The sequence below is a fragment of the Rousettus aegyptiacus genome, unplaced genomic scaffold (genome assembly GCF_014176215.1).
Source record: "Rousettus aegyptiacus isolate mRouAeg1 unplaced genomic scaffold, mRouAeg1.p scaffold_m13_p_8, whole genome shotgun sequence".
Taxonomy (NCBI): Eukaryota; Metazoa; Chordata; class Mammalia; order Chiroptera; family Pteropodidae; genus Rousettus; species Rousettus aegyptiacus.
Genome location: NW_023416311.1, coordinates 4,351,054 through 4,376,517, shown reverse-complemented (window position 1 = coordinate 4,376,517; position 25,464 = coordinate 4,351,054). Strand labels below are relative to the sequence as shown.

The following is a 25,464-nucleotide window of genomic DNA, read 5'->3' as shown; positions in this document are numbered from 1 at the left end:
GGTGTTCCAGGTAGCAGGAATGTCCAGTGAAAAGACCCCGAGGCAGAAACGCGCGTGTTCAAGGTAAAGAAAGAAGGCCAGGTGGTGAGGTAGATATTAGGGCCGGTCAGGGCACAGAGGTCTGCAAGAGACAGGTCACGTGGGCTGTGTGGGCCGTGCTGTGTGATTCGGCCTTTAGCCACATTAATCTCCATCTGTCCTCTGGAGCAGCTTAGAAGGTGCCTCGTTCGTTTGTCAGCCGTTCAGCTTCCTGATGACAGCCCGTGAGAAGCTCTCGGTCCCTGACCTCCAGGCTAAACGCTCCCAGTTCTGAGCTTTCCCCGTGGACATCCTGGGGCACGCATCGCTACCATCTGACAGCATTCTGGGCCCATAAACCTGAGCCCACAGGAAGTCAGGTCGGAGTCGTTAGAGCCGGACCCTCTCCGTCACTCAGCGACGCTGGCTCTGTGCCGGCTTTCCTGTTGGGCGACATCTGTGTGGGGGACAGAAGGGCTCTTCGAATCGCCTCGTTTCGTGTATACCCCGGTTTCCCAACAAAAAAGTCTAGATTTCTGTGTTCCGGAACCGGTTCGCTTGGCTGGGTCGCCAGGCTCACCTCTGAACCGTGCAAACGGTGGCCGGGGAGATTCGGTGTTGTAACTGGGCAGGCCTCCGCTCTGTGATCACCCCTGAAACTGATCATGGAGGGAGAACCCCCCTGTCCACATGGACTGCAATGAGGAGGGGGACAGCGCTCCCCCAAAATATTGGCTGATCAGTTTTCCTTACTCAAGAGGAATAATTTCTAGAGGTCTTCCGCGTGACTTTGTGCTCCTAATCGGCAATACTATAGCACCCACTAAAAGTTCTGTTAAGGACGTGGATCTCATGTTATCTGTTTTGACCACATTTTTTTTTTTTTTGATGGGCACTGTTCAGAGGAGCAGAGAGAATGGGCTCCAAACAGGCAAACGCAGCACCCGGGTCTACGTTTCCCCGCTCGGCGCTTCTTCCTCGGTAGTTCAGAGATACGCTCACACCGCTCATTTCCCCCTGTTTGATAGTTTACCACGGGGACACATGTCGCCACTGGCTTTTTGAAGCTCCTCAGGGGTGGAAGCTGCGATTTAGGTCACTCGGGGTCCCCGAGCAGAAGGGGTGAGGCCATGCTCAGTTAAGTCGAGTCAGGTTTCAGGGCCCAATATTCCTGCATGTCCCTCCACCAGTCCCCAAAATGAAGCATCAGCGAGCCGGAGAACCCCACCCCCCAAAAGAGCCGTGATCCTCACGCCAGCTGTGTGGTCTCTCGGGTTGTCCCCAGGCAAAGCCAACAAGAACGTCCAGTGGGACGAGGACTCGGTGGAGTACCTGTCGGCCAACCCGGTCCGGATCGCCTTCGTCCTGGTGGTCCACGGCCGCGCCTCCCGCCAGCTGCAGCGCATGTTCAAGGCCATCTACCACAGGGACCACTTCTACTACATCCACGTGGACCAGGTGAGGGGCGCCTCCGTGCGCCGCGTGCGGGCCGTTCTCTGCGGGTCCACTGCGCCCCTCCGCAAGCCCGCCTCGCTGTCAGCGCCGTGCGTGTCTGTGTGTGCATGTGTGAATGGGTGCGAATGTGTGTGGGCATGTGTGTGCATATGTGTGCATGTGTATGTGTGTGCATGTGTGTGTGCATGTGTGAATGTGTGCAAATATGTGTCTGCGTATGCGAATGTGTGTGTGTGGGCATGTGTGTGCATGTGCAAATGTGTGTGTGCATGTGTGTGCACACGTGTATGTGCATGTGTGTGCACATGTGCATGTGTGGACATGTGTGTGTGTGCATGTGTGTGGGCGTGTGTATGTGTATGTATGTATGCGTGCATGTGTGTGTGAGTGCATGCGTATGTGTGCATGTGTGAATGGGTATGAATGTGTGTGGGTGTGGGTGTGCATACGTGTCTGTGTGTATGTGTGCAAATGTATGTGTGCGTTGGTGTATGTGTGCATGTGTGTGCAAATGCATGTGTGGTTATGTATGTGTGCATGTGCAAATGTATGTGAATGTGTGTATGTACATGTGTCTGTGTGTGCACGCGTGTGTGGGCATGTGTATGTGTGTGTATGTGGGCATGCATGTATGTATGTGTGTGCATGTGTGAATGTGTATATGTGCATGAGTGTGTATACGTGTGTGTGCATGTGTGCATGTGTGCACATGAGTATGCACATGTGTGCATGTGTGCATGCATGTATGTGTGCACCTGTGTGCGCACACGTGTACGTGTGCATGTGTGTGCATGTGTGTGTGCATGTATGTGTGTGCGTCTGTGCATGCACATGTGTACGTGTGTGCATGTGTGTGCTTGTGTATGTGTGCGTGCATGTGTGTAGATGTGCGTGCATGTATGTGTGTGTGCATCTGTGTGTGTGCGCACATGTGTGTGTGCACGTGTGTGTGTGCGCGCGCACACCTGCTGGTTCCGGAGTCCCCAGCTGTGACTCGAGACTTCCTCCACCTGTTTTTCTTACCCCTTTTCCTCCCCATCCCACTGCCCAGTGCAGCTGCTGCCACTTTGTCAGCACAGCTACCCCCGGCGGGGGCGACTCTTTCTATAAAGCACCAGACGCTAAAGATCTTAGGCTAGAAGGCCATACTCTCTCCGCCACAGCTACCCAGCTCTTCCATTGTCACGTGAAACCAGCCACAGACAATACATTAACGCACGTGTGTGGCCGTGTTCCAATAACACTTTATTTATAAAATCCTGCAGCCGGCTTGCTGATCCCTGAGCTGTCGTGTCCCAGAGGTTATGTGCTTAGTCCAGAGACAAGGGGACGCTTGATCCGAAAGGTCTGCTTCCAGCAGAGGGGGACAGGGAGCTCGTACCCCTCCAAATACTCACCAAGTTTAGATTCAGCCTTGTTTCTCAGCTTGTTGTCCTCAGACCAAGTACATCCATCTTGTATAAAAATTGCAGAGTCCTCGGCTCCTAGCGACCCAGCAGCTCAGAGGTGGGTGGGGCCAGGGAATCTGCATTCTAAATAGCTAACATAAAACTTGAAAAATAATAGAGTTTTGAATAGTGATGCAGACAGGCACCCCGGGCCCAAACCAGCTGCTTGGCAAAGCTCAGAACCCCCGTCAACTAAAAGAGTAGGGACAGAGAGGGGACGAGGGTCACCTCTGGGCATCTTCTGGGCCACTGAATGTCACCCTTTCTCTCCCGGGAAAAGCGCTCCAATTACCTGCATCGGCAAGTGGTCCAGGTGGCCAGGCAGTATGACAACGTCCGCGTCACCCCCTGGAGGAGGGCCACCATCTGGGGCGGAGCCAGCCTCCTGTCCACATACCTGCAGAGCATGCGGGACCTCCTGGAGATGACCGACTGGCCCTGGGACTTCTTCATCAACCTCAGCGCAGCCGACTACCCCATCAGGTAAGGCGACCCGTGGCCTCAGGTGGCCTGCTCCGAGGTTCCGCCTCCTCTCTCCCTCCTCTGAGGAAACCAGAGGCACAGGCAGTTTGCCTCCCGTCCAAGACGCGTCTCCGCCTCGGCGAGGTGACCTGAGAGCTTACACACTCCCCGCACGCATCTCTCAGCTTAGGGTCCACCTCGGACCTGAGACTGATTTGTGCATTCTTTTATTCATTCATTCATTCATTCATTCATTTAGCCATTCATTCAACTGATGATACACACAGTCTTCCCAGCTCTGTTCGAGAAAACACTAGCGGCCACAACCCCTGCCCGCAAGGAGCTTCCATCAGAGTCAGGGGGGCAGAGGGAGCCGCAGGCGCTGAACCCTGGGGCGGGGGCACGGCCGCCATGCTGGGGGACAATGGGGCTTCGATGGGGCTTCGTGGGGCCGGGACGGAGGAAGTGAGGGGTGGACTAGCGAGAAAGTGGCTGTGACTCGAAGCCAGACGAGAACTGCTGGCATGTCTCAGGCAGAGGAAGGACACAGCGTGACTTCGGAGACAGACTGAAAGGGGCAGAGTGGAGAAAGCGGGGGACACCCGCCCGGGAAGCGCCACGCTGTCTTTGGGCTCTTGGAGGACCATGGGTGTTTCTTTGGATTTTTGTTGTTGTTGTTGCTGTTGTTTGGGGGTTATTTTGTTTGTTTGTTTGTTTGTTTGTTTGGCTCTTTTCAAATTTTAACGAATGAATCGATTGCCTATGTTGGAAAACTGGGGGATTTCACATGAAACTATAGATTTCGAGCTTCTCTCGACGGTCTGTGCGCTCTGGGCCTGCAGTCTGCTTGAGGCGGGGGGTGGGGGCGGCCAGAGAGGCCAGCAGCCCCGAGGTGGTGGAGATGATGTCACAAGGAAGTTCTGTCCCTTTGCACAAATATCGATCTGCTCTTCAAAATAGACCAAGAGTGAAGAAAATCCCTCTAGAGATCTCGTAAAGGGAAAAAAACAAAAAACAAAAAAGGCCAGAAAGTGAACCGCATTTCCTATCGAGAAGGCAGCTCTTTGCTCCGCTGTGTTTTGCGTCCTGATTTACTGAGAAGGCTGAAAAGGAGACGTGGATTGGGGGGCGGGGGGGGGGGGCGGGGTAGAGGTGGGGAGAGAGCCTCTCTGCCTCTGATGGCGTGAGGTATTGGGTACAGCATTCCCAGAAGAGCTGAACGAAGGCATCTTTAAAAAAATAAGAATAATTAAAAAAAAAACTTTATATGGGCAATTTTCAAACGTGAGCAAGAGTCCCGAGAATAGTATAACGCAGTCCCCCTCATACCCCGCCCAGTCTCACAGTATCTACACCGCCGCCCCCAGCGAAGCGTTTCCAAGGCATCCTCAAACTGGAAATATTTCAGTGTGCCTCCCTCTTTGAACGTAGTAGCATCAGCATGATCACCACACCTAAAATATTAATAGTCGTTCCTACTGTCGCCGCATATCGAGGCCACGTACTCCCAGGAGTCTGGGTTTCGAATCGGGATCTAAATTAGGAACAGGCTTGGAAGGGATGTCTGCTCCTTAAAGCTAGAAATGGCTTCCGTCTCTTTCGCAGCGTGGTTTCTGGCGCCTTCCTCCGGTCTCGGGCTCGGTGGCATGATGTCGTCTGCTAGGAGACTCTGGGCTCTGTAGGGGACCCGGGGGGAGGCACCACCTTTGTCCCGTTTAGGCACGATACACCTGGCCCCCTCGAACCTGAGAAAGATGATGGGGATTAGAAAGACACCTGCTTCTTTTGTTCGTAGGATGGCAGGGATAGAAAGGGGTGGTTTCGACACACCTCTGACAGATTCTTACTTATTTACTAATTCATTCGTTCAGGCATTCATCCCACAAACATTTATTGAGCACCTAGGGTGCTGGGCACTATTTGGGCATTTAGTGAACAAAAGCCACGCAGACCCTACCTGGTGGTACCCAGGCTGGGAAGACGGGATTAGATGCTCATGCGGGAGAGGCATGGTGACAGGCGTAAAAGGGCTATAACGGAGGGAACATGGTGCGTGTCGGAAGAGGGACATGCCTGAGAGGTCGGAAGGGCCTCGGCGTGCAGTTCTGAGTCGAGATTTGAAGGATAAGAGATCGGCAGGCCAAAGAGAAAGAGAAGGTTATTCTAGACGAGGGTTTCCCAGCCCGGGCACTGTTGACAAAGGGGGCTGGATCACTGTGTGCCCTAGAGGCCATCCTGGGCACGGTAAGATGCTTAGCAGCATCCTCGGCCTCCACCCCCAGATGCCAGCAGGGCTCCCCACCCCGTCATCGTGACGACCACAAACATCGCTAGATGCTGTTCTCACTTCCGGCTGAGAGCCCTCCACTTCCCGAGACAGATAACAGCCCAGACAGGACTTGGGTCCGAGGTGAGCTCGTGGCATTCGAGAAATTCAAACATAGATAGAGATTACTCAAAGAATGAGGAGAGGTTACTTTAGAGAAAGACAGGGCAAGCGTGAGTTAGAACATTCTCCCTCCATCTTCCAAGAAAGGACCGAGTTCAGAAATATCCCAGAAGGCTGAGTGTAGCAGCCAACGTGGGAGGTACCCCCTTTGGCCCCCCCAAAACAAACCTGTTTTACGGAAGAGCAAAGGTCACTCACGGAATCCATGGCAGAGTGGGAACCAGAGCCCGCACCGCCTGGTCCCAAGGTTGGTGTTCTTCCTGCTTGAAGTTGACCCCGTGGGGATGTCAGCTGACCCAGAGGGGCAGGATGGCCCCGGGCCACCGAGAAAGCACAGTCACTCCTCAGACTCGTGCTGGGCAGGGTAGCGATTACACCACCTGGCATCAGGGAATGTCAAGAGAGAAGGTCAGCCATCCACTGTCCCCGAGTCTGGGGAGCCATCGTCAAGATTCTCACACTCTTTTTCCTCCAGACCTCCGGTGGAGGCCCCAGAGGTCATTTCAGCCCGGGTCAGGGAGCTGAACTCAGGCAGAAGACCTCTCAAGGTCAGGCAGGCGAGCCCGGGCCTTGGGCCCTTCCAGGTGACATCCCTCGGTTCTCGAGGCCGCCCCCTAGAGGCCCTGTGTTGATTTGCAACTCGAGGCCATAACCGAGGGCCCCTCAACCAAGTCAGCACCACCAGGATTCCCCAAATTCCTAGCATTCGGGCGTCCAAGAGGACGAGAGCTCTGACTCCCAGCCAGTGGCTTAAGTCTGAGTTCGAGTTCGGCCATTTCGCCAGCAAAGCGACCCATCGGCAAGTAGATTCAGCTCTCGTGACACCGGGACATAGTAACGCAACCTAGCAGAGCCTCGCACGCTCAGGAAGTGCTCGGTCGCTGTCCACCGTGAGTCCACGAGACCCAGACGGCCTCCCTCAGACCGCGCGCGCGGCTTACCGGGGGGCGCGTCGCTGGCTGTCTCCGCATTGCGCCCCAGGCCCCTCCGCGTCTCCCTCGCTCTGTCCTCCTCGCCGTCTGCCTCTCGCGGCTCCCGTTTCCATGTCCCCCCCGCCCCGCCCCAGCCCCCTCCCGAAGTCCTCCTGCCCACAGCCCTCCGCCAGCCTGCTGGCCAGAGGCGCTTCGCGCATCGAGCACTGCCGGGTCCTCTCGCTGTTGTTTTCGCGACACGTTGCTCCCACGCAGAAACATACGAATTTTGCAGATGGATGGTTTTATCCCGGGCAGCTCTGATGGGCTTTCGGTGCCCATCTGCCGCTCCATCTGTGGCTTCCAGAACCACGTCTCCCACCCCAGGAAAGGTGAGCAAACTCGGGAGCCCTCTCGAAAGGACGGGAGTGCCCACGTGGAAGCTTCTAAGAGACTCTGAAAACTTGGGGGGGTATCTGAAGACAGGGCCCGCCCCACGTGGCTACGCTGAGCCGTTTGGGATATGATATCACCACCCCCACCCCCGTGTCTGCTGCCCAGCTCTAGCTGGGGGCCCAGACTCTTCCTCTCTTAGGTGGTGAAGGCTCGCTGCTCTGTAGTGGCCACTTAGCCTTGTCTAGGCCTGGACACACCCCGGCTGCAGACTCTGCGCCAACACCGACTGGCCGTGTGACTCGACACAAGCCGCCTTAGCTTTCTGTGTCTCTGCTTCTCTGCATTCAAAAAAAAAAAAAAAAAAAAAGGAGGGGCCCATGCAAAAATATTCGCACCTGTTTCACGGGGCAGTTAGGAGTCGAGGAGATACTGCAGGCGCAGGGCTTACCACGGCGCCCGAAACAGGAGGAGCCGGCGAGACTCAGGCCGCTGCCGTTACAGCGGCGGAGAGTGTGGGCGCCACAGGCCGGCCCCGGCCAAAGGAGAAGGGCCGCTCCTCTCTCCTTCTTCCCGTCTCTCCGGAAAAGACCGGTAAACCATTTCCTGAGCTCGCATCTCTTTCAAAAGTGGGAAAAGCAAAAGCCAGTCTGCGAGGACTCGTGTTTCGAGGCAAAGCAGGGAGAGAGCTAACTCATCTGTGGACGTGAAGACTATTCTGTCTTCGGAACACGCCAGCTGAGTGTGCTTTAAAGGGCCTGGGCCTCCCCGCTCCGGTGCGACATGTCGGCCTGGCCCAGGAGGCCCTGCTCGGAGCTGGTGATGCCCCCAGCGCGTGGGCGAAAACAGACGTTTGCAGACCCCGCGACTCTGCGGGGCCTCAAGCCATCGGAGGACGGGCCGGTTTTATTCAGCGCATTCTATCTGCTGAGGAAGGAGGCTCTGCTGGCATGTGTCAGTCGGGATGAGCCACAGGAGGTGAGGAAACGTAAAGCTCTTTGCACCGTGGCTTGGTTGGGGCCAGTGGGAAGAGAGCTCATATGTCTGTCTTTCTCTAGGCCCTGTGTCTTGGGGCAAATCCGATGCAAAGGGAGTAAAGCCGAGTGTGTGTGTGTGTGTTGTGTGCGTGTGCACGTGCGTATGCACACACATGCATACGGCAGAGGAAATAGTATTGGAATTTTCCGCCTCACGGTCCAACCCAGGGAGGCCCGCCACGGGGACATCTGCCTTACACTTGGCTCTGGACCCAAACCGCCGTCCTGAGATGCCACCAGGGACCCAGGCGGGGAGCAGGAGAGCGACTCGGTGGTGCCTCTTGCAGGAAGCAGGTGTCAGGGGCTCCTGCAGGGCCCCAGAGACCAGCGCTGACGAGGGACCGAGTGAGCAAGGCTCACGCCCGCTTCCAGCCAACCTTGGCTGTGGGTCAGGCCCTCCGCGGGGCCTCGTGCGCGTATTTTATCTTAAACCATCCCCCCGAAACGGAACTTCCACTGCGTAAGAAAGTCTGAAGAGGTGAGCGATCGAACTTCCCGTAAACTTCGCGAGAAAGTCAAACCCGCGATGAAATTCGGCCCAGCTCCCCGGTCACCGTAGGATTTGAAATGGGAGTAATGGTACGGGGGCTCCGATGTCGCCTCTCCCCCGGCTTCTCATCTTTTTTAGTTGGCTCAGTGATTCCTGACTAAATCAACAAATCTCTTGGTACCAAATGCAACCGCAGCCAACGCCTGAACGGCACTTAGTAGGTCCCTGCCGCCTTTCTAAGCCCTTCGCACAGTGCCGGCAGCGCTGCTCTGTGAGGTACGTGCTTTTTGTGGCCCCGTTTCTCAGATGAAGAAACCGAGTCACAAAGGGGTTAAGAATCTTGACCACGAGGATGAGGCCAGCAAGCGGCAGACCCAGGGTTTTTTTTTTTTTTTTTAATTGAGGTAAAATTTCCTTAGCATCGAATTAATTTAAAAGTATTCAGTCACCTCTATCTGGTTCCAAAACGCCACCAAGAAACCCTATACCTAGCAAGCGGTCACTGCCACCCTACTGAGTGTGGTCATGCTGGCTACCTACCTCGGACAATGGGAGGAGGGGTCTCCAGCGGGGAGGCCAGTGAGGAAAGGGGCAGTTGCTTCTGGCGACCCCGCTCCCACACCCACAGAGCCCCCTCCCCTCCAAACCTCCGGCAGAAGCAGGTGTTCCGGAAGCCACCACGTGCTTCCGGAACCCAAGCGGCCGGCCAGCCTTTCTCTTACGGGATCAGGAGCCCGTCCCTGCTCACAGCAGTGCAGAGCAGTCTGGGCTAGCTCGGGGGCCCGAGGCAACTCTTCGGGAGAGGGGCTCAGAGCCCTGAGCCTGAGGCAGGAGGGGACAGGTGCCAGGTGTCTCTGCTCTTTTAATTGTGGCAAAAAGTGTACGCCATAACATTTACCATCTCCAGCAGTTTTGAATGCGCGGTTCGGTGGCGTTAGGTACAGTCGCACTGTTGTGTAACCACGTCCTGGACGCTTTTCGTCTCGTAAAACTGAAACCGTCCCCATTAAACAGCTCCCCGTCGCCCTCCCCCAGCCCCTGGCGACCGCAGGTCTGTGTCCTGTGTCCGCAAATCCGACTAGTCGAGGTGCCGCAGGGAAGTGGAACCGTGCACCGGTACGACCGGCTTATCTCACTCCGCCTGACCTCCTCAAGGTCCGTCCACGTCGCGGGACGTCAGAACTTCCTCTCCGAGGCTGAGCGATAAACGTCCGTCCTACGGGCGCGCACCGTTTTGCCGAGCCGTCTGTCCGTCGCCGGACGCTGGGCCTCTGCCCGCTCTCGGCGGCCGTGAGTGACGCCCCCGCGAACGCGGGCGCTCAGGTCCCTCTGCTCCTCCCCGCTCTCCATCCTTGTGGGGGTTTTTTTCCCGGGTGGAGACTTGCTGGATCACAGGGTAGTTCCATTTCATTCACTCGTTCACGTTATTCGTTTCTTTCCTTCCTGCGGAATCTGCGTACCGCACGTCGCCGTGGCTGCGCCGCTTCCACGGCCACCAGCCGCGTACCGATCTCCCCGCGTCTTCGTCAACACCGTTATGTTTCTGTTTTTCTGGGTTTTGTGGGGGTTTTTTTGATAGTAGTCATCTAACAGGGGATGAGGTGTCTCTTGCTCTTTGTAGGGAGCATGAACTCCTCAAATGATTCACCCAGAACGTCTTCCCAACCCGCGCCGGCCTCCTTCTCACTTCCTACCGGCAGCTGGGAAGCTCCTTGCCCTCATCACCCCATCAGGGCCCGCGTACCCCACCTCCAACCCTGACGCCCTTCTCAGGCACGTGCCCACCTCGGCCCGAGTCAGACCCTTGTTGATTCGCTGGGGCCTTCGGAGTCCCCCAGGAGGACAGAGGCTGCTTCTCCGTGGCCATTTGGGAAAAGCTTGGCCCCCAGCCCTCTGTGGGGGCAGCTCGCAGCGTGCAGTCATTTATTGACTCAAGCACGTGTTCAGCTCACCCGTCGGGTATTTCTGAGCACAGGCTGGGTGCCGGGCACCCGACTAGATACTGGGAGACGCGGCCGTGGAAAGGACCCGCTTGCTCCATCCCCGAGGGAGTTCACAATCTATGGGGGAAATGAAGATGGTTCTCGTAACATAACATAATGTCAGCATGTCATGGCTTTAGGGAGTGTGGTCGGGGGAGGGAAGATGCCTTTCAAGAGTGATGTTTAAGCCGAGACCTGAAATTTGGCCCGCGACGAGAAAACAAGAGAGGTAGAGGCACCAGGCAAAGGGGGGAGCAGTGCACGCAAGGCCCCCGAGGCTGGAAAGAGCCCAGCACGCTCCAGGAGCTGAGGAGACGGGTGGCGAGGGGGGCAGCGCAGCCGCGGGGGCGGGGCGTGGAGGCAGACCGGTCTGGGGGGCACAGGGGGCCTTCTCGGCCCCGTGGCTTATGCTTCTTCTGCCCGCCCGCCCCTTCTCTCTGTGCCCTACGCCTCGGTCTTAGTTTCCTGGGGCTGCTGTAAGAAATGACCCCCACCTGAGTGCCTTAAAGCAACCGAAATGTGTTTCCTCGCAGCTCTGGAGGCTGGAAGGCCGAAAGCGCGGGCTCATCGGAGCCGCGCCCCCCGCTGCAGGCCCCGGGGGTCATCGGAGCCGCGCCCCCCGCTGCAGGCCACGGGGGTCATCGGAGCCGCCCCCCCCCCCCCCCGCTGCAGGCTCCGGGGGTCATCGGAGCCGCGCCCCCGCTGCAGGCTCCGGGGGTCATCGGAGCCGCGCCCCCTGCTGCGGGCTCCGGGAGGGGGGGGCCATCAGAGCCGTGCCCCCCGCTGCGGGCTCCGGGGGAGGGGGGGCCGTGCTTCCTTACGTCCTCCTGGTCTCTGTCGGCAGCGTGGCCCTTCGCACTCCTTGCCCTGTAAATGCATCTCTCCAGGCTCCGCCTCTGTCTCCCTTTGGCCTTCTTTCCCGTGCATCTGTCCCTCTTCGCGTGACCTTCCCATAAGGACACTCACTGGTCATTGGACTTAGGGCCCACCCTCATCCAGTGTTGACCTCATCTTACGGAATGGCGCAGACGACTTCCCTGCTTCCAATAAGGTCGCCTTCTGAGGTTCCGCATGGATGTGGATTTGGGGGGGACACCTTTCAACCCTGTCCAGACACCGTCCCCCTCGCCGGGCCGAGCGCAGGGTGCGGCTGGCCCGTGGGAGGCACGGAGCCATCCCAGGTCTCCGGCCGCGTCCGAGACCCACTCGGAGGCAGCGGCCACACGGGCTCCATCCTATCGCCTCCATGTCAGGATGTCTGGGGGTGCAGAAGGCGGCGAGGCAGGCAGGGTCCCTCCACAGGGAGGCTGGCATCCGGTGACAGCCGTCGACAGGGGGAAATCAGGGTCCCACACGATTCTTGGAAGTTTTTTGTTATTTTTTTTTAATACCCTTAAAATCCCAAGACTCCATTCCAGACCAGTTGACTATAAATTCCTTGCAGACGGCAGGCATCTATAGATGCTTCTAAAGCTCTCCAGGCCATTGAAATGCACAGTGACGGTGAGCTGCCATTGGCCTGGGGGAGATGTCAACGTCTGTCACTTAATCACAGCGATAAACAGCAAGGTGAACGCTGTGATGGAGACCACGTTCCTCGCCTCCGCGTCTCTCGGTAGGTCACATTGGAGGGCCCAGCGCCCAGATCTTTGGGTGCGACCGTCTCCCTCATTGGCCACTTCCTGAGCACCCAACCACCTTCATTCCTTGGATGTCCAGAGAGGCACACCCTCTTTCCTGAGACCCCCAAGACCCTGGGGTGACACCATCCAAGCGAGTCAGACAGGGTGCATCTGCTCAGGCTGCTGTTCACGGGAGGGCGGGGGGAACCGGGAAAACACGCCAGTAATTACGCCATTAACAGTTCTGTTTGCATATAGCAGCAAAATAATCATTTCCTCAGCCCTGTCATTTTTCGGCCTGGCGGAGCGAGTTCCCGCCTCTGCAGAATCACAGTTCACCCGCCCCTTGCCAGCTGCTCCGGGTCTCCGGAGCTGTGCTGTAGGCTGGGCAGCCCTCTCTGTCCTTCCTGGAGGCAAGGACTGACCCACAGTGTCCCCTGGACAGACGGAGCGAGGCTGGAGTCCTTGGAACTCTCGGGGGACTCAGCTGAAAGGCACCGAGGCTCCTCAGAGAGCCAAGAGGGGTCCCGTCGGTTTAGAACACCGTCTCTGCTCACGCACATAGGGAAGGACGTTTCCGGAAGGATGGAGGAGTTCACGTCATCAGCGCAAAAGGTGGCAGAACAAAAGGCGGGGGGGGGGGGGGTGGCATGGCCATGTCACCCCAGGAATGCCACCATTGAGCGTAAATACACTCCAGCCATCTCTTCTGTTACTGAAAGAAAAACTCAAAGTTCTAGGGGAAGACATGTTTGTCTTTCATTCATTCATTCATTCGTTCGTTCGTTCATTCGATACGCGCTTACCGAGGGCCTGCTGTGTGCCAGGTGATGCCCCGGAGCCGAGGTGGCCGCGGTGGCCGCGGTGACGGAACGTGCTGTAGCTGCCCTTCAGCGCCATCGCCACCAGCTCCACGCGGCCACCGACGGCTGGGGCCGGGCTCTGTGGGGCTGCGGCCCTACGTTTTCGATTCAGCTCGATTTTGATTTCAACGTAAACAAATAGCGTACGGAACGGCAGAGTTCTAGACACTCAGGACGGAGCAGTGAAAAAAAAAAGAAAAACGATTAAAAACGCCTGCCCTCGTGGGCCTTGTTTCTGTCTGGCGGGGGGGCGGGAGGGGGCGGGGGGGAGCAGAAATTCTTCCACTGGAGAGAGTTACAGGGCTGTTAATCAAATAAGAGAGTAGGTGCTGCGAGTTCAGAAACCAGTGTGGTCTCCATCCTCTGCCCGTCTGATGGTCTCTCACCAGATCCCAGACCGACCGCGCATTGAATTTTCCGGGGTGCTTTCTTCCTAGCTTCTCCCTCCTTAGATCTCACTACTTTCCTCCTTGGCGGTTGCTGTCCATGTGTCTGTGGAGGGGACATGCCCAACCCTGGGTATCTTCCTGCCCGGTGCGTCGAGTGTGTTTGCTTCTCGGGAGAGCAAAGCCTTCGTGTACGCGCTTGTCCACCAGTGGCCAAAAGCACGGACGATGAGCATCCTAGGATGCTCCAAGTGCTTCCTGGGAGTTTGGATGTGAGCCCAGGGTGGTCCATTATGTGGATGGTCCACACTGGAGAGTCTGTTACTTTTCCCCTGCCTCCTTCCTCGCATCTAACTGCAGGTGCAATCTAGAGGGACAACGTGTCTTAAAAGGCCCAGTGGACTCAGGAGGGATGTTTCTACCCCTTTTTATGGATGATAGAGAGACTTAGATGAGCACAGGCCCAAGGGACAGCATGAAGGTCCAATTAGGTGGATGGAAGGAAACTCTGTGGCTCTATCACTATTATTATTATTATTATTATTATTATTATTATTATTATTATTTCTACTACTATCATTATTCATTTCCTTCCTCTTCCCTGTTGCCACTTTGAGTCATCGCCCAGCAGGGACAGTGGCCAGCAGGGGCCTCTCAAAACAGACGAGGGAAGTCCTCCACGATTGCAGCTCCAGGGACCCAGCATTAGCTGGCATCTCGTGAGCACTTGCCGTGTGTGGGATCTCGGGCCAGGGGACTTCCGTGCGTTATCGAATGTCACGGCAACCGTCCCATTTTACAGACGAGGGCGCAGAGCCTGAGACAAGTGGAGGAATTCGCTCTGTGTCGCACAGGGCCAGGAGGTAAATCTTTGCTTCTTTCATCACTGATGGAAAAATAAAAAAAGACCTGAGTTCTTCCCCAGCGGGTCACGCTGCACTCACTAGGCAGTTGGGGACCGAAGCTCTTTCCACTCATTCTTCTCCCGTCTAAGTCTTCATTCTGTTCGTCCGGACGAAAGCCCAGGAGGCAGAGATGCCCACGACGAGTTGAGAAGCAATGCACATCAGAAACCTGTCCCCCGTCTCTTTCCTTCCTCCAGAGAAGGATCCTCCTCTGGTGCCATTTAATTGTCTTGATCAGTCAACATTACTCTGGGGACGAAGGCAGCCAGGGGCACAGACATCGCCGTCCCTCTCTGTGTGGATTGTGCTCTTTGGGATGCTGAAATGTGGTTTAAGGCCAAGTGGTTTTTGATTGCAGAGTCATTCTTTGTTTAAAGTTTGCCACCCCGGGGAAGTCTCTAACCGGTCTCTTTAAACAATGCATTCTCCAGGCACCTACAGCTAAATAGTCCCATTCATCCAAATTGCTTTGCTGGGAGGCTGTGGAACCGTGCGACCAGGCAGCGTCCTAAAGGGGCTTCGTGGGAGCCGTGGCCACAGTCCCCAGTGGAGGTGCTTTGCCATGAATTGATCTGCCAGTCCGCGTCCCCTCCCCTGAAGTGTCCCTGCCTCTGTCCATCCAGCCGTGAGTGTGTGCGGGGTGCTGGCTAAGTGCGTCCCTGGTCTCATTTAATTTCTCAGCCGCTTGGCGAGAGGGGACCTTCATCACCCCCACCTAATAAGAGAGAAGGGACATGCAGAACTTGCCCAAAGTCACTCGCCTGCTGTCTGGTGGAGCTGAGACTTGAACCCACCTGTGTCCTTAACCACAAGCCGGGACTCCCCAGGCCTGACCCTGCAAGGTGACTTAAAGCGGTTAACATAGATACATACTGAGATGTTCAAAAACTTAACGCTGGCAAGTTTTCGAACATGTCGATATTTATCTATATTAACACATACAAGGGGAGCCCGACGTACCCCAGAATTCCAAAGCTCAGGTCTTCTTTAAAAAATAGTTGACCTAAATGTTAATGAAGCAGTCATGCAAGGGGCGAGTGGCTCCCCAGTCATTCGAGTTCAGCGAGCGCCTGCTCTCTGGCCAGCACTGTTCTGGGGACTGAGGCACATCCGTGAAGAAGCACGTGACTGCCATGCCACCCCCCCCCCCCAGGCTGGTGAGGGAGAGGGATAGCGGGGTGAAATGTGTCGGAGGAAAAATACACCGTGAACGGAGGAGCTAGGCCCAAAAGATGCTTTGGTGAGGCGGTTATAGAAAAAGTTGTGAGGAACGTGTATGAATGACCAAAGAGAGAGAAATGTGATCATGGCAGGGCTCGGCAAACTTTTTTATGAAGGGCCAGATAGTGACTATTTTAGGTTTTATGGGCCTTGTGATCTCTGTCACTACGATGCAATTCTACCACTGTAGCAAGAGGCAGCCATAGGCAATATGTACATGAATGGCCACGACTGTGTTCCGATAAAACTTTATTTACAAAAACAAGTAGTGGGCCGTAGTTCTCAGGCCCCTGCACTAGCCCATTCTGCCAGGTGACCCGCATTTCAGACAATGGCCTTGCCTAGAACACACAGCTCAGCCCTTGCAAATCCAAGTCTCGAGCCACCCACCCATCCTCCCATACACGGCCTTCCCTGCATTACCTCGCGATTCTTTCAGGCCAGGTGCCAGTTTGTGACGGTCCAGGCTTCAGGTTTCAGGACCCTGGATAGAGAAAGAGTAGTAGAGAGTGCCAAGGCCTACTGGTCAACCTCCCCTGGACCCTGATCTGGACTCCCACCCAGCCCAGGGCATAAAACAGCAGTCTCCTTTTACTCGATTTTTCCCCAGCCCACGTGGCTTCCCAGTCCTGAACTTGAGCTGGAAAGCGGCCCATGAAATACAGCTCACCCATCAGTAGTCCCTGACCAAGGCCACAAAGACTAGATGGGCCTGTCCACCTCCCCATAGCATGTGTCAGCCAGAGAAGACCGTGTGTTCTTACCACCCAGCCTTCTCTGCGTACACCCTTCAGAGACGCCTGGTTCTCGTTGGCACTGTAATTCACCCTGCACCACCCTCCTCAATCCGAATCAAAAAGGTTAAGGACGCTGAATCCTGAGACTTGTTGATTTCAGTACTTACTACCCCAGCTTTCTACTCCTCCCAAGAGCATGAGACTCATTTATCTTTCCTCGGCCGACCAGGCAAGTTGCTGACGACTGCCTTAATGCCAGCTAATGCTCTGAAATTTCCCAGAGTGACTGGACATATGTTTTTGTTGCGCTTGTGTAAATCAGGCTGATCCTGTGTGGCTGGTTCCCCGCCATCTCTCTGCCGAGACGAGTCTGGGCTCCCCTCCTGTAATTTGTCTCAGGAGGCTGCCGCAGCTTGCAATGTCAACGTTAGAAGAGAAAGAGAAATTTTTAGCCTTGCAGCTGATCCCTTCTAAGGAAATATCAGCTTTAGGACCTCGCTGTGGATTTGATTCATTCATTCATACAGTTAGTTAGTCGGTCAACCAACACATCCACATTGGAAACCTACTACGTTGCCAGAGATTTGCTGGGATCTGGGGTTAAAGTCACCAAGAAGACAGTTAACGTCTCTACCTGCACAGATTAGGCCATTAAATAATTACATCGTCATGACCTTGTTAGGAAGGATGTTTACGTGCCTATAACACAGGAAACAGACATGCATGTTCCCTTTTTTCGGGAGTCAGAGAAAGCATCCCTGGAGTAATGTTTTGAGCTGAGAGTTGAAAGAAGAGGAGGAATTAACTGAAAAAAAAATAAATAAACGGGGAATGAGTTCCAGCCAGCGGAAGCCACATGTGCAAAGGTCCTGAGGCATGCAGGAACATGGCCCAAGCAGCGAGTCGAGAGTGGCTTATGTGAACAGGGAACAGTAAGGGAATAGGCCATCAGAATAACTCTGGCGAGGCAGGCAGCCCACATGGCATGGGACCCTGAGGGCCACGTTGAGGAGCCCAAGTTTATCCTGAAAGAGGTGGAGAAAAGGAAGAAAAGAGAAAGGAGAGAAGAACTGTACCGGGCTGCCGGAGGAGGGGAAATACAATAGCTAATATTTTCTGCTGGTGGATGTGCACATTACAGCTCAGATGATCACTTTACACCGGCTACGTTCCCACTATTACTGCTATAATTTTTCTCTGTCGGACCCGCCCACGCCCCAAGATATGCGTATTGTCCACACTTCGGGCTTCCTGGGGCCGGACCCTGAAACTCTCTTTCTGTCCTCCATGTGGGAGAAGTTTTCGGGCGCTCAGGCCGTCGGGATGCGTAGCCAAGCAATCGGGAGTGTGTGTTTGGGGACCACGAGTCCAGCGGTCCTGTCCACGGGCCGTAAAACCTTGGACACGTTACGCATCTCCTTCCTGCTTTGGTTTTGCTGTCTGTGAAGCGGGAACCGTCACAGCTACTGCGTACCTCGGCCTTTGCCGTGACGATTAAACCGAAAAACATGCTCGGTCAGTGATGACCATAAGGGGAACCCGGGGTGACAGAGGCGTGAGCACGGAGAGGACTCGTGTTTTGCTCAGCCCTGTTCTAGAGCCCGGTACAGTGCCTGGCACAGAGTCGGAGCTCAGTTAAGTCCTCACGGAAGTTAAGGCATGAAGGCGCGAACAAACGGTCAGTGGCCACGCCACGGCCACCCCCGTGGCGGCAGGGCCTGTCGCCCGTTATTCCTGAGTGACTCGCTGATCTCTCATTGCATGCTCTTCACTGCCCCGATTACTAAGAGCATCTCCGGGCTCATTCTGGGATGGAGGATCAGCGGAGAGGCTTTGTCTTGTCGTATTTCTTTCGGCTAGAGGCATCGCCCAGTATTTCCACCGTGAATACGGAAACCGTTCCGAAGAGCCAGGGAGTCAGTGTCAGAAACACAACGAGCTGTGCCGGGTTCTCGATGATCCTACAATTGGCTCAGCCTCTCCTCCGCTTAACCGAGGCGCCGGGTCGGAAAGAGAGGGGCCCGGCGGGTCGAGGGGTGTGATGACGTGTCCTACCTGTCAGGCCGCAGAGTCGGGGAGAGGGTCCGGATGCCCCGCGCACGGCCCCTGGATGTCGGGTGGCAGGTATCCAGTCGGCCCCCACCCTCTGAGGGAGGAAGCTGGGAGGCGGGACCTCGCCACCACGCCCGCCCTCATGCCTCCTGTCCGTGACCGAGCTCCGTGGTAAAGGCCTCCGACCCTGAAAGGCCAGGCCGCCGGGGGGCCGACCCGTGCTCCCGTTCCGCGTGTGTGGCCTGGCCAGCCCGGCACCAGCGATCCAACCGCGCTGTGCCTCCTTCCCTGCGAAAGCGGTGAGAATCGTGGTGCCCGCTTCACGAGGTCGTCGGGGAGGCAGAACGCATCGCTCTGTATCAGTGCCGGGATGCGTGACCTGCGCCCTCGAGGGCCGTCATCATCGTCACCAGCGTTATTAGGCGGGTGGCCCAAGCCCTGCGAAGCTCCGTTTGCTCCGTTGTGACGTGAAACAACCCGCCTTCCTCCTGGGCCGGCCGAGAGGGTTACGCGGTGATCACCGGTCTGCCTTTTGTCCCCATGGGTTTGCCGATTCCGGGTGTTCCCTATGAAAGGAGTCATGCGGTGTGCGGCCTCGTGCGCCCGCCGCCTTACATGCAGCATCCTGTTCGCAAGGCCCATCCGTGTTGTGGCGCGGGCTGGCATGTCACCCCATTTTACGGCTGAAGGCTATTCCATCGTGCGCATGGGCCACGTTTGGTTTATTCGTCCATCCATTACTGGAGATTTGGGTTACTCCCCCTCGGGGGCTGCTGCGAATCGCGCCGCTTTGAATATGCAGGTACACACTTCGGTTTGGACCGCTGCTCTGGATTCTTCCAGGTGTTCTGGCGACTGTTTAATGCGCGTGGCTCAGTGACCTCCGCGAGACGGGGGAGGATTGGTGAGACGATAAAGCAGGGAAAAGGAAGGGGTTCCAGGTTCTGCGCGTGGGGAATCCCCAGCGAGGCCGGCTCGGCTTCTCCTCTCCAGCTCTTGGGCGGCCGCGTCCCCTGGGGGAACCCCCGATGACCGTGCTGCAGCGTGGCGTGCCTGGGGAAGCCAGCCGTCCCCGTGCCCTCCCTCTGGAGAAAAGAAGGAACAGGAACAGTGAGGTAACGAAGCGCTTCCTGCGTGCCCGGCCACCGGGCTAAGCCCTCCCCGCACGTGAGCTCATCCGGTCTTTACTCAGACGAGGAAACTGGGGCCCCGAGGGGTAAAGTAACTTGCAAGGTCACACACAGTCAGGCTGCCACTGAGTTGGGCCCATCTCAGCTAGACCCGCCTGTAGATCTGCCTTGGCGAGAACAGGGAGCTCCGAGAGCTGGGACGTTCTTTTGGAGAGACCTCAGAGGCTCCGCTGAACGTTTGTCCCTATGCGTATTGAGCAACCATTACGTGCCAGATGCTTGAGTAGCCAAGGCTTCCTCAACCGCGGGTTCCTCATCCGAACCCCAGAACACAGAAAGCGATCAGAACGACTCGTCTCCTGATTCTTGCGAGGAGGGTACGTCACTAGTACCATCATCGACGCCCAGGAGCGGGGCCGATCCAGGACGTGGAACGGATGGATGTCTGGGAGCACCGTGGACCACTTCTCACCGAGACCCGGCCTCCGTCATCGCTGTTTCTTCAGCACCCAGAGCCGTACCTGACGGGTCGTAGGCGTAACATAAATACTTGCTGAAGTAATGAATGCGGATATAGCGATGTGAATAAAAAGACGGGAACCCCGCCCTCGCCCAGCACACATCCTGTTTCACGATTTACAATACAACCCTGTGTTACAGTTCAAGCCACTGAAATATTCAAGGGCCTAGCACGGGACATAATTCATCGGTGATCAGTGAATTCGTACCAGCATCTTTCCAGCGTAGTTAGCGGTAAGGAGGTCTTCGGATTCATCCCAGATGACGTTCGTTAAACAATTATTCTCGTAAAAAGCACCAAATCAGTTGTATGGGAACACAGGGAAGGTACCTCCCCTAAGTAAACATCTCAGGAATACTGTAAATGACTCGCCTTTTCCCATGGAGCAGGACGCATGAACTTATGTACAGTCCAATAAAACCAGGCCTTAAGTGACTCCCATCGACATAAGTCCCTACAGTTCAAAGCGACACCCGTGGCTGAAGAAGCCAAACTCGCGCGTCCAAAATCAGAACTTGACACAGCTTTTGGCCCTTAGGAAATGCTCAGAATTTGTGGCAGGGGAGGAGGGAGGGAGAGACAGAAAGAGGGAGGGAGAGAGAGAGAGAGAGCACACAAGAGAACGGGAGGAAAGAGGAAAGGAGAAAGGGAGGGAGGGAGGGAAGGAGAAAGGGAAGGTCCGTTCACATCCCCGGGAGTAGCACAGCCAGCTTTCGTGCTGAGACCCTGAGTGCATCATTCCATCTGTCTTCAGAACACCACTGCGAAACTCTTCCTGTTGTAACTCCCATTCACTGCTGCCCGGAGCAGCGCACCTGCCCCAGGTGAGACAGGAAGTGAGGGCGGGGCTCAGCCCACGCTGTGCCCCGCCCACCTCCCCCCTCAATAAAAAAAAAAAAAAGAAGTGGAATCCGAATTAGCCACCTTCTTTATTGATGTCAGAACTTTTATTTTTAAGCGACTAAATCTTTTTTCTCAAATGGAACTTCATCCAAGACCCCAATATGGCAAAGAAGTGACAGTGGCCCTTCTCTGCAGAAACCTCGAGTGAGCCCCCCCACCCCCACCCCGTACCCCCTTCCCCCCCTCAACCCCCGCCCAGGGCAAGCAGGAGCCAGGAGCATCCCAGATGCAGTTTGTCGACCACGGACCTCTACAACAAACTCTCTTTTAAAACGTTTCGGAAGTCGTCTGTCTCCGAGAACCGCCGCGTTACCACCTGGCAGCCCGCGTCCTCTGTTTAAACCGCCTGCTTTTCTAACATCTCCTCAGCCCTCCGCAATAAACAAACGGCCTTGGACATCTGCGGTTAAAGACTCTGCTGGGCACAGCCGGTCTCGGGCCTCCAGTGTCTCTCGCTCAGGCCAAGGATCTGTGTCTGGCCGGGGTTTGCAGAGGTGGCCGCGACGTTCGTTTTTCCGAGGAGGAGCGTGTGGCTTCTCTGCTACGTTGGGGTGCGTCGTGACCTTGTTCCCGTCCAGACGGGCAAGGAACCTGGCAGGCTGCCCAAGGCGATCGGTGACAACACTCAACTGTCCTTCCAGCTCCGTCCCACTCCGGGGCTGAGATCGGAACTCGCCCGACCCTGGCATTCTGAAAGATGGAGAGTCGCGTCGTATCCTACGCCCGGCGGAGTACAGGCTCTGGACTCGGAGAAGTAACAATCATAACGAGAGCAGCCATGACAGCTAACGTTCGAGCATCGTGGGGGCCGGCTCCTGGCCGCTGCCCCTGCCCGCCACCCCTCACCCCATCCCTGGTACCAGTGTCTGTATCAGCCAGGATTCTCCCATCGCCGGCAGCGGTTAATGGCTGCGTACATTGATTGCGTTTGCTTTTATGATTCTCTCTCCCGCTGCCCTGCAGAGTGGGACGCGCCTTGTCCACCCAAAACCCAATCGAATCGCTGGCATTGATCGGTCGCCGTAAGGGGACACACACTTTGGTTCACCAAATGTTCTGCTCGTCCCGGGGCATCTGAGGACAACCAGATTTCAGAGCGTTAAAATATAATCTCAAATAGACACTACACGACACATGCACAAGGCTGGATGGCTATTTCGTTCCTCACCGATGATCCGAGCGGCGTTCCAGGAGGAGGCGTGGCCTCTGCATGTGGACGCTTGTCGGTTACCTGTCCCTTCCAGCGTCTGGAGGAAAGGCTGACGTGTGAAGGGTTGGCCACTGAGGAAGTGCCAGACGGACCACCCCTGGGAGCGGCTCACGTACGCCGGAAATGAAAGACCCGCGTCTCACAAATGTTCTCCGGGAGCGTCGAGACGTTGAGAAATGGTCCGCTGGTCCCTGCGAATGCGACGAGCGTGTCTTTAATTCGGCGTCGTTCGCGTCGGTCACGAAAAGATAAATCCGATGCGAAGCGCATGGGTTCGATCGTCCGGGTGGTCCTCCAGCCGGTGCGCAGGGCAGCGCTGTCTCCCGGCGTCACCGGCGTGAACCGTGCTCCAGTTCGCCTGATGGTCACCCCCCTTCGTCACGAGACTCTGCCGATTCGTCTCCCTTCCCCCTCTGTCCTGTGTGATCCTGGAGGACGGGGACCACGAATGCCTGACCTGTCAACAAAACGGGGGATCGGACAGACCCGGCACAGTCTTGGGGTTCCGAGGAGCAGACCACACTTAGTAAACTTCCAGCGACACCGAAGAGGGGGCGGAACCACCCCCTCGCGTCATTGTGGAGAAAGAGTTAGGACTTTGTCCTGTAGGTGGCGGAGAGCCAGGGGGGAGAGCCAGCAGGAAGCGGGGCGGGGGGGTGCGATAGGACCCCGTGACTTCTTCCCAGAGGAGGGTTTAGGGCGGATTCCGAAAGCTGTCGTTCTGCCCCGTTCGCTTCCTTGCTGCCCTGCCGGGGCTGTCACCATGCCTGTGGGATCCCGGAAGAAGCAGCGTCTGGCTTTCTCCCTACGTTAGCCACCCCCCCGCATCTTGGCAAGTGCGGGTCTCGCCGTGAGCTCTGACGACATACGATTTGGAGCTCGCCCTTCGCTCATCTCCCGACCTTTCTTCCCGTTCTGGAATCCTGGCCTTCCTGAGGGGTTTCCGAGGAGACAAGGAGACGGCAGAGAGGCCCGAGCACAGCCCACCCGAGCCCTGCACACCAGCGGCCGCGCCCATGAGCCCCGCTCACCGGCGCTCCGCCGGGACCCCTGTTCGGCATGTCAGTGAATATCTGTCGAGCACCTACTATGCGTCAGGGGAGAACAGAATGGTGTTAGATCCAGTGCCTGCTCATCTCACGACTGCAGCCAAGCTCCCGAAAAGGTGCCCGGAGAGAAAACCCCAGTGCCGTTAGCAGACAGATGGGCACCAGCTGCAGCAGCTGCCCCGGGCGCCGCAGAACCTGAGGACGGCTCTGCGCGCCCCGCACACACCTCTCGCCGCTCGACAGATGGTTCACTTGGGTCCCACGGGTTGTTGGGTGCACGGGGAAGCTGGGAGGCCAGAGAAGCCCGCCAGCCCCTCCAGGACACCCCCCACACACACTCTGTCACCTCGGCAATGCCCTCCCCCCCCCACCCCTCTGTCAGCCAGCTGGCTTGGTTCCGGTGCCGGGGGCGTGAGCCCCAGCCACGCCCGCAACTGGAGGCAGGCTCGTGCCGTGGAGTGCGTCTTTCTGAAAGCAGAGAGAGGCTAACACGTGCCCTGTGCACAAACGGTTCCACGTCTGGAAATGTCATCCTGCAGCAACCTGTCCTACACCTACATCTGGAAGATAACTACGCAGGGATGCTCACGGGGCCAGTAGCTATCGGAGCAGGAAGCGAGGCTTCCGAACGCCCATTCCTGGGACATTGCTATCCCCACGGCTTCTCCGCGGCCACGGAAAAGGGTGACATCTACCTGCGTGTGCCCGTTAGGCAGGACGCGGGGTCTATCGTGACGTGAAAAAGCCAGGCACACACATGTTCCCACCGATGCAATGAAGAAGGGAAGTGAGTATGATAGCCTCTACTTCCGAGGTCGCCACGAGAAATCCGTGGGTTCGTAAGTGCCTAGACTGATGTCTGGCGCACACGGCAGGCCCTCAAGGGTCAGACGTAGCCGCCATTGTATTCTGCCACTTAATTCCTCAGCTTGCGATAATCCATATTGTCATCACCATAATTCTGAAAGCACAGGAAAGGGTGACGGCTGGCCTTCCCGCCGTCACGGTTTTCCGTGCTCTCCGGCTCGTCACGGGAAGGTGGAAGGTGATACTTCTCCCGTGGTCACATGTGTCTCGGTGGATCGATGTGCCCAGAGGCACCAGCTCGTCTCGGTTTGCTCCTCCCTTCCCTTCTTCCCCTTCTCCCCACGCTGGACTTAGAGCGGAGGCCCCGGAACCTGGACGGGGACGCGCCTCGCCCGGCACCTTGTGCAAATGCGGATTTCACTCGGCAGGTCTTGGGTGGGGCCTGAGCTAGGTCACGTCTGAGGGTGGAGGGCTGGGCTCGGCGCAGAGCAGACGCTGAGTGGGGAGGCTCTGGTGCGTTCCTGCGCCTGGGATGCAGTTCATTCATTCATTCACGCACTCACTCATTCATTCACGCGCTCATTCATTCCTTCAGGCGCTCATTCATTCACGTGCTCACTCATTCATTCATGCGCTCACTCATTCCTTCACGCACTCACTCATTCCTTCACGCGCTCATTCATTCACAAGCTCACTCATTCATTCATGAGCTCACTCATTCCTTCGGGCACTCATTCATTCATTCATTCACGTGCTCACTCATTCCTTCATGCGCTCACTCATTCCTTCATGCGCTCACTCATTCCTTCACGCGCTCATCGGTAGAATCGATCTAGAGTAAAGAGCATGAGCTTTGCCGCTCAGAATCAGGTTCCAGTCCCGATTTCTTCGCCTTACGAAATGGGCGGCTTCCCTGAGCCGCCCTCCTAGCTGCTCACCTGTAAAAGGGGAGTGAAGCTCACATGTCATAGCATCTTTGCCAACACCAGATGCAGTAAACAGTAGCCAACGTTGGCCCCAGGGCCAGGGGCCGCCCGACGCTCAGTAAGTGGCCGCGGAGCTTCTTTTGGTATGCATTTATTTATTCATTTCAATCGATATTCCCAGATGGCTCCAGCAGGTGTATTTTCATATCGACTTATTAAAAAAACAGACACGGTTATTAAAACAAAGATGTCCCGGCGGCTCCACAGGCTACCTCGACGGGCCCCAGAGTCACCATCGTGAATCAGAGGCAGTGGCAGAGACCAAGAGACGCATCCTCTAGTGGTTTCCGGAAAAGGTACAAGGAAGTCGGTGAGGATACAGGCACGCGTGATGAGCCGTAGGAGCCGCTTGGCAAATGACTCCACCGGACAGAGTGAGCCGTGTGTGTGAGGGGAAGAGCAAGAGCGAGCGAGCCTGGAGCAGGGTA

General features: G+C 56.4%; 1 protein-coding gene across 2 annotated transcripts in view; it reads left to right on the top strand.

Annotated features, from left to right (window-relative positions):
* The window catches only part of XYLT1 (xylosyltransferase 1), a 258,893-nt gene that overhangs the window by 192,001 nt on the left and 41,428 nt on the right, over positions 1–25,464 (top strand). For both annotated transcript variants that reach the window (XM_016156891.2, XM_036226082.1), the window contains 2 exons: positions 1,304–1,476; positions 3,202–3,404. In XM_016156891.2, the coding sequence (XP_016012377.2) occupies positions 1,304–1,476; positions 3,202–3,404 (376 nt within the window). The remainder of the gene's footprint in view (positions 1–1,303; positions 1,477–3,201; positions 3,405–25,464) is intronic.